The 8,170-nt window shown below is 35.7% G+C and overlaps 1 protein-coding gene across 1 annotated transcript; it reads left to right on the top strand.

The window, feature by feature from the left end:
• The first annotated feature begins 208 nt into the window (after positions 1–208).
• Positions 209–5,375, top strand: LOC146932255 (transcription factor VOZ1-like). Its single transcript, XM_085703983.1, has 5 exons — positions 209–302; positions 819–1,075; positions 1,273–1,422; positions 3,670–4,168; positions 4,281–5,375. The coding sequence occupies exons 2-5, from the start codon at positions 845–847 to the stop codon at positions 4,832–4,834; spliced, it is 1,434 nt and encodes a 477-aa protein (XP_085560109.1). The 5' UTR covers positions 209–302; positions 819–844; the 3' UTR covers positions 4,835–5,375.
• Positions 5,376–8,170: the final 2,795 nt, after the last annotated feature.

Here is an 8,170-nt window from a genome sequence, read left to right as displayed (position 1 = left end):
TACAATCAATGTGATATCAAACATTTGGCCTAATCACACTATCAATATTGATTCTTCACTATAATAGTCTTTGCTTTATTGCCTCAGAAAATAAGCAGGAAAAGGAGGGAGAGAAGTCACCAACACAAAAAGTCTCTCTCTCTCTCTCTCTCTCTCTCTCTCTCTCTACATTCCTTTATATGCCACCTTCTCAATTTTTGGAAGAGACAGTCACAAAAAACTGAACTCTTTGTTTTTTTCACCCCAAAATTCACATCACCAACGCATTTTTGGGGGAAAAAGCGATTATCACAGAATCTGAGGTAATCACCGTCCTTCTCTTTTCTACCCTAATCAACAATCATACCTTTCAATCGATCTACAACATCTTTTTCACTGTTCATTTTGTTCTACAATTTATTCATCCAATTTTGTTTCTGGGTTTTCGATTTCTGCCAGTATATTTACTTGGGTTGGTTCTACTTTACTGTATTCATGCTTAAATTTGCGTTTTTTTACTTGATTTTCATTTTTGGGGCTTTGGGCCAGATTATTTGATTGTTTTGACCTATGTTTAGGGTTTATTTTTCATCAGTAAGAGTATGTATTAATATGCTTTTCTTTATTGGTTAATTAATTGTGATTGGGGTGAATCTTGTCGTATAATTGAAATTTAACTTAATTCTCAAGTGGGGTTGTTTGATTCCTTGTTTTAGCCTTTTGGCGTTGTGAATAATTTCAGCTGGAATATGCTTCTGATCATGATAACTCTTCATGCTAGTTGTGTGCATTTGTTGGATTATTCTCTCACTTTTTGCATGTCATATTTGTGAGTTTAGGGTTTATCGGAAGAACTTCGAGTTTGATGATGAAGAAGGGTTCGAAGAGAAGCTGCAAATCTGCATCACATAGTCTTTTCAAGGACAAGGCGAAGAACCGTGTTGATGATCTGCAGCTGATGTTCCTGGATTTGCAGTTTGCGAGGAAGGAAAGCCGTACTGTTGATGCTGCTGTGCTCGAAGAGCAAGTTCATCAAATGCTTCGTGAGTGGAAATCCGAGCTCAACGAGCCTTCTCCCGCTTCTTCATTGCAGCAAGTAAGATCATATTCATGTGCTATTCTTATTATGTTCAATGCAATTGCAGCTAGTGGACTTTGTTTGAGATAACTGTCATGGGTACTCGTTTCTAACCAGCAATTTTATGAATTGTGATGGATACATGTGAAATTGAGTGACAATATATTAGTGGTAAAGCTGTGATTTTGAACTGTGGTGTTTGTTGGTGAATTCAGGGTGGAAGTCTTGGGTCATACTCCACCGATATCTGTCGGCTTTTGCAGCTCTGTGAGGAGGAAGATGACGCATCTAGTCCATTAACTGCACCTAAGCCTGAACCTAACGACCAGGCTCTGCAGGCTGGGGGTAACATCATTTTTCAAGAGGTGAGTTTCTTATTCCCTTTTGGGGATGGATAATCTATTTTGTACTTCATATTGCTTAAGTTCTCTCATGTTTTTCTATTTTTATTAGGTGCATTGCTTTAACTTCTTCTATACATCATAGTCTTGTAGATGCTTCAGAAATGATTAATATATGTGTTGTCAAATAACCGATATAGCGCCGCTATACCGCTATTACGTTTCGAGATTTGAAGCAACCACCCGCAACAAAAGGCGAAACGCTATTTTATTCCGCTATCACTGCAATAGCAGTGCCTTTTGCATATTGGTGATATCCGTTATTGCTTAAATAGCGGAATAAAATAGTGTTTCGGCTTTTGTTGCGAGTAACCACTTTTTCATTTATTTTATATAACCCCTAAGCCCCACAAGCCAGCTAGCCTCTCATCACTAAACCACATCTGTATCTCCATCTTATCTCTTCATCTCATACTTCATCTCCTTCAAGACATTGATCGGAGGATTCCATTTAAAAGTTGAAGGATGTGCCTCACTATCTGAAAATGAGGATAATGATTATGTTAGGGAAGAGGAGAATAATTAGATCTTTTTATCTTTTATCACTAGTTAGAACTACCGGTTATTAGTTGTTTTGAACTATCTAGTTTTTGAGTTTTAACTCACTTTCGATTTCTGCTACTGGTTTTTCAGCAGCAATGTATGCAACTATGCATCATGCTTTATTAGTTATCTGTACTATTGAGATTTTGAGTTTTATGTCAGTCATTTTTTTTTAATCTTTGTCAATGTTTTATTTTATATACAATTATTAATATCAGTCGTTTTGCTGCTTCCGCTATTTGCCCACTTCACTATCTGCTATTTCTCATAGCGGATTTTCGGTGACCTGCTATTTTGCACGATCCGTTATTAATAACACTGCTTAATATCATGTAATGTAAACTGGAAAGGATTATCGCGTGACATTTCGAATCTTCTCCTCTAGAAAAGGATGATATTATACTTTTTATTTTAATTTGTTTTCACCAGTCATTAAGTGGGGTCGTTTTATAGTTCGAACATTCAGTGTGACAAACAAAGTCTGTATTTTGTTATATTTGGATTGAATAAATGTTTGTTTATTTAGTTTGAAGTTCATTGCTCCGTTCTTGAAATTTGAATGCCATCTATTATTTATATTGAAGCCAGAAAAATGGTATGTTCAAATAGAATTTCAAAAAAACTCAACGTGCATACATTGGTAGCATTCTTTCTACTCTTTTTTTTTTTTTTTTTCACATTCTCGTAGAAGAGATAGTTGAAAAAGATGTGGGCTACGTTTTAGAAGTTAGAAAGAGAAGTGTGTGGAGAAAAGATAGGGCCCATGATCATGGGCCCTATCAAGAAACCTAATTGATATGCTAGGAAATAAGGAGATCAATGTTATTTTTTTATATATTGCTTTTATAGTTTATTGATTTTAATGATTGATCATCGATGTTGTGATTCATTATAAATTTCAATCCATATTTCAGAAAATGCGTCTCTGGATTTGTGATTTGATAACTATACATCTTATTGCATTGTCCATGATAAACCCAACTCTTTGTATGTGGTTGAGGAAAAATTGAGTTGTTAATTCCATCTACCTGGAGCTACCGAGTATGCACTTTAACGTGATAATTTTAAATCTTAATGCAGTGTTTACCAAAACTTGATTGCTTTTTGTTTTACCGTGTGAATAAATCTTGGGCCTATGTACCTTATTTATGGCAGTTTATAGACTTTGAAAGGTTGTCAAAATTAATAAATAAATAATACAGGCTTGGAAGTGATTATTGCTTTATAGTGTTTCATAGGTTTCATTAACTTTGTAAATTGGGCTAAGAGATGTTAGCTCTGATGTGCTGCATGGAATAGTCATTAAGCATCAGGCCTGATTTGAAAGCAACTGATTCTCTATTAGTTAACTGTTTTTGATTGTATGAATGATTTAGATGACATTACCTACCCCAGTTTGTTGGATATGTTATGTTGCAATGGGCATTAGGTTAGTTTGATGCTCTATTTTTATCTTCCTCCTTTAACTGATTCAAAAGAAGAGAGAGGCTCTGATGGCGTGGTTATTTTATTCCTCAAGAGTTTACACATGTTTCCTTTTAAAGATCGACATATTTATCCATCTTTTCTTGCACACTGTACCTTTATCCATATTTTAATGCTGAGCTGGTTCCGTAACTAGATCTCACCTGTAATTGTAACAAGTTTCCTGGTTTAACTGTAAAACAGGGCCAACAGCAACATGATTTCCCATTGGTTGATGAGCGCAAACACTCAACCTCAGGAGTTCAAAATGTGGCAGCCAACCAGGATGGAGCTGCTTTAGAATATCATCAGTTTGATTTGCAACAGGACTTTGATCATAATTTATATGCTGGTTTCAATGGTACAAGTTATTGTGAGGAGGATGCTGTTCCTCTTATATCTAGCTATCTACCAAGTATATGCCCTCCTCCTTCTGCTTTCTTGGGCCCAAAATGTGCACTTTGGGACTGTCCAAGACCCGCACAAGGGTTGGACTGGTGTCAAGACTATTGTAGTAGCTTTCATGCCGCTCTAGCTTTGAATGAAGGGCCACCAGGCATGGCCCCAGTTCTACGACCCGGGGGCATTGGTTTAAAGGATAACTTACTTTTTTCTGCTCTTAGTGCAAAGGCACAAGGAAAAGATGTTGGCATCCCAGAATGTGAGGGAGCAGCAACTGCAAAGTCTCCATGGAATGCACCTGGTAATTCAATCTTTTAGAATCTTTTATGGTTTGCGTTTTGCGCAATTTTGTCTGCTACAGCCTACAAGGTTTAGCAATATTGTTTAATTATTTCCCCCTTGTTGGAGTGCAGAGCTCTTTGATCTTTCTGTTCTCGAGGGCGAGACTATTAGGGAATGGCTCTTCTTTGATAAGCCTCGAAGAGCATTTGAAAGTGGAAACAGAAAGCAGAGGTCATTGCCAGATTACAGTGGACGTGGTTGGCACGAATCTAGAAAGCAAGTTATCAATGAATTTGGAGGTCTGAAGAGATCCTATTATATGGATCCACAGCCTCTGAACCATTTTGAATGGCACCTTTACGAATATGAGATTAGCAAGTGTGATGTATGTGCCTTATACCGTTTAGAACTAAAGCTTGTTGATGGGAAGAAGAACTCCAAGGCAAGAATAACAAATGATTCAGTTGCTGATCTACAGAAGCAGATGGTAAAGCTCTCTGCTGAGTTTCCACCTGATAACAAAAGGCCTGCCAAAGGCAGAGCCAAGATCAATGCCAAAGTTGGCATGGGTGCTGTCTATCCAGCTTCTCACAGAATGCCCCCACTAAATGGAACATATGAATATGGGTTAGCTGCACCATATGACTATCTTGTGGAGAACACGGGCGACTATTATGGGACATGAGCTACATTGGAGTAATGTGCAACATGCTGTATTCAACATGCTTATACATTATTCTATGCTGTTTCCTTTTGTTTTGGCCTCCTTGCTCTGTTTTTCCTTTTATCCCTTCCCCTAGTAACAAGAATCCAAGGCCATTTTTGTTTGCCTTGTCTAGATATTGTGAATAGCTCATTCTCTTACTGGAGTGCGGCACTGGAAGCTGCTGGATGCTGGATTCTAACTTGAATTTTACAGCAATTGCTGTATGTCATTTATGATTTGCAATTTGTTGAATGCTATAATCTAATTAGCATCATTAGAATTGCCCTGCTCTGTTTAGGCTCTATTGCTGTGATTCAGCTCTGATTATATTTTCAAAATTATGCTAATGTAAGGTCTCATTTGCACTATTTCATGGTAGAAGTCGCAGGACAAACCTTCAAAGGTACATAGTATTGGCCATGTAATAAAAATGTCCAGTCTCATTTTGTTGTAATTTTTGTATGATTGAAGGGAATCTTTGAAAGTCATCAGTGATATGAGCTACCTACTGTTGGATGAATTCACTGTCTGGTTTATCTTATTTGAGATTTTCTTTCCTATACTGAAGCGTTCATTTAGTACACTACCTTCGAAGGAACTTCAAGGAAGTACGAAGGAACTTGGAGGAAGTACTTGCCCCTAGTACATAGTGGGAGTCGACGAAAAGAAAATGTTTTTGGTCCCTTCAATTCTTTGTCAACTTGGTTTATCTTTTTTAAAAATGAGTCAACTTAATTCTAGTTCATAACTATGTCAGTCAAAGATCTTAAATGGCAAACTGGAAGTTCTATCACTGGTTGCCACATGTACTGATGCTTCTCATGACTGTTGAATTGAGTCAACTTTCTCCAACACAAATCCGACCAACTCTTCTTTTCCCTTCCCCTCTACAAAATTAAGTGTACGTTGGGTACGGCAGTGACACACAAAATCACAAAATCATGGTAAGTCAACGTGATTAATAGTAAATGCTACTTTTTAAAGTTTCAATCAACTGATGACACTGTGATTTTGACAAACTCGCCTCCAATCCAAACATACCCTCATTCTTTAGATTTTCACCATTATTAAAAGCAAATGTGTTTTAATATTTTATATATTGGAGAATGCTAACATGTGTTAATAATCGCCTCCAATCCAAACATACCCTCATTCTTTAGATTTTCACCATTATTAGGAGCAAATGTGTTTTAATATTTTATATATTGAAGAATGCTAACATGTGTTAATAAACTTAATATAGAGTAATATATTCTAAAAAGTCGTTGATTCAATGTTTCAAAAATATGAGAAAGATTTCTATCAGTGCAAAATTAGTTCTTTTAGAATCTTTAACACGTGTCTTAAAATATGTTAGCAAAACCTTTATGCCTATATTTTAGTTCCTAATCATTTCTTTTTTAGAGGTCAATGAGTTGGATCCAAATTTGGTTTTTGATAGAACATTATGACGTCATTTGATCCATGTAGCCGACCCTACTTAGTAGGATAAGACTTGGTTGTTGTTGTTGTAATGTAATCCTATACTTAAAGGTCAGTTTGATCCGGACACGGCTGGATAGCATTTAACATATCGGTCAATGAATGACGAAAGATAAAGAGAAGTAAAAGCGTAGGAAGACTAAGATAGAAAACACGACACACCAAGGATTTAAATGTTAGGTAAAGCTTTTACAACACACACCTGCCACCGATTTCATTTTTAGATAAAGTTTTTACAACGCACACAATCCCCTTGTTTGTTTGGTAGTATAAGCTAAACTGAGAAAGAGATGTTTTATTGTTAAGACAAAAGTATCAGCAATAAATAAAATGCAAAAGTGCAATATTAAATATGTTGTACTAGATTATTTGTGTGCATCTTATGCAATAAAGTTTTTTCTTTTAGTGGAGCGTTGCAGTATTTCATCACGGTGCAAAGTGAACGATGGGAACAATGAATCCTGCTATTTACCCAAACAGTTCTGCTCATTCTCAAAGTAAAATACAAATATATTTCTACGCAATTTAACTTGCGTTAGTGTATTTTGTACGCATGTTAAGTCACGCTACGTGACTCAACATGCGTTAGTGTAATATGAACGTGACTTAAGTCACGTACCACTTAGCACTAGCTCAAGTTAACTCATGCTAGTTGGCCGGTGAAGAACAAACGTTTTTCCAACTTTGGTCAGCTTTTCAACATTCAATCTACACGTTTTTTACCACTTTCACACGTTTTTTTGACTACATTTATGTTAGATACAACCTAGGTTCACATTTCTACCTATAAATACCCTCACATACTTCTCATATTCCTCACATTATCTCCTCCCACTCTCTCCCTCTAATTCTCTTCTTTCTTTGTTTTTTTTTTTCTTTTCAATATTCTCTTTGGGGTAAAAAGGGATCAAAATTCGTCGGGAAAAATAGTGAGTAGCCGACTTGGGGAAGTGATCGACCGTTGGGATAATTTTAAATCTGTTTTTTTAACCGCGGAAACTTTTAGTATAAAGTTAAGAAAATAATTTAGAATAATGTAAACAAAATATTTTAGAATAAAGTTAATAAATTAATTTAGAATATAGGCCTTAAATGTAACCAAAAAAAAAATGAAGGCCTAATTGAAAATTGTTTAGTGCATAGGTTTTATATGCACTAAATTCAGTCAAAAACAGTAAAAAAAAAAAGTGTAAAACACAATAAAACCATGGTTGAATAACCGACCAAAGTCCAACAAACGTGTTCTTGAGTTGTGACCACCGGCCTAACTAGCGTGAGTTAACTCACGCTAGTGTTAACCTGTGCGTGAGTTAACTCACGCTAGTGTAAATCCTGGGCGTGAGTTACAATCTCCCCCTATAAATACACTCCTAAACTTCCCCATTTCCTCACACCATCTCTCATTCTCACTCTCTCCCCCTATGAATCTTCTTCCTTTCCTTATTTTATTTTTTTATATTTATTTTATGATTGCGTATTGAATTAATAAATTGTATTGAATTAATAAATTCAAATAAAGGAAATTAGAATAAAAATTGCGATAGCGTGAATTCGAATAAATATTGCGTATCGAATAAGTAAATTATAATAAGTACACAACATTAATTCAAATAAAAATGGCGTATTGAATAAATAAATTCGATAAGTACACAACATTAATTCTTAGACAATTTTATTTAGATATAATTTCATTTACGTTACATTACATTGTGGTATCACTACATTACATTACGTAAAAGACATGTACGTCAACTATCATTACATTACATTCGGAAATGTACCTTCCAACTACAACAATTATCTTACCACTGAATGGGGTCAATTCAAACTAGC

Source organism: Medicago sativa, chromosome 4 (assembly GCF_051527215.1).
Source record: "Medicago sativa cultivar Bolivia chromosome 4, Bolivia_mono, whole genome shotgun sequence".
NCBI classification, from domain to species: domain Eukaryota; kingdom Viridiplantae; phylum Streptophyta; class Magnoliopsida; order Fabales; family Fabaceae; genus Medicago; species Medicago sativa.
This window is presented reverse-complemented; position numbering and strand designations above follow the sequence as displayed.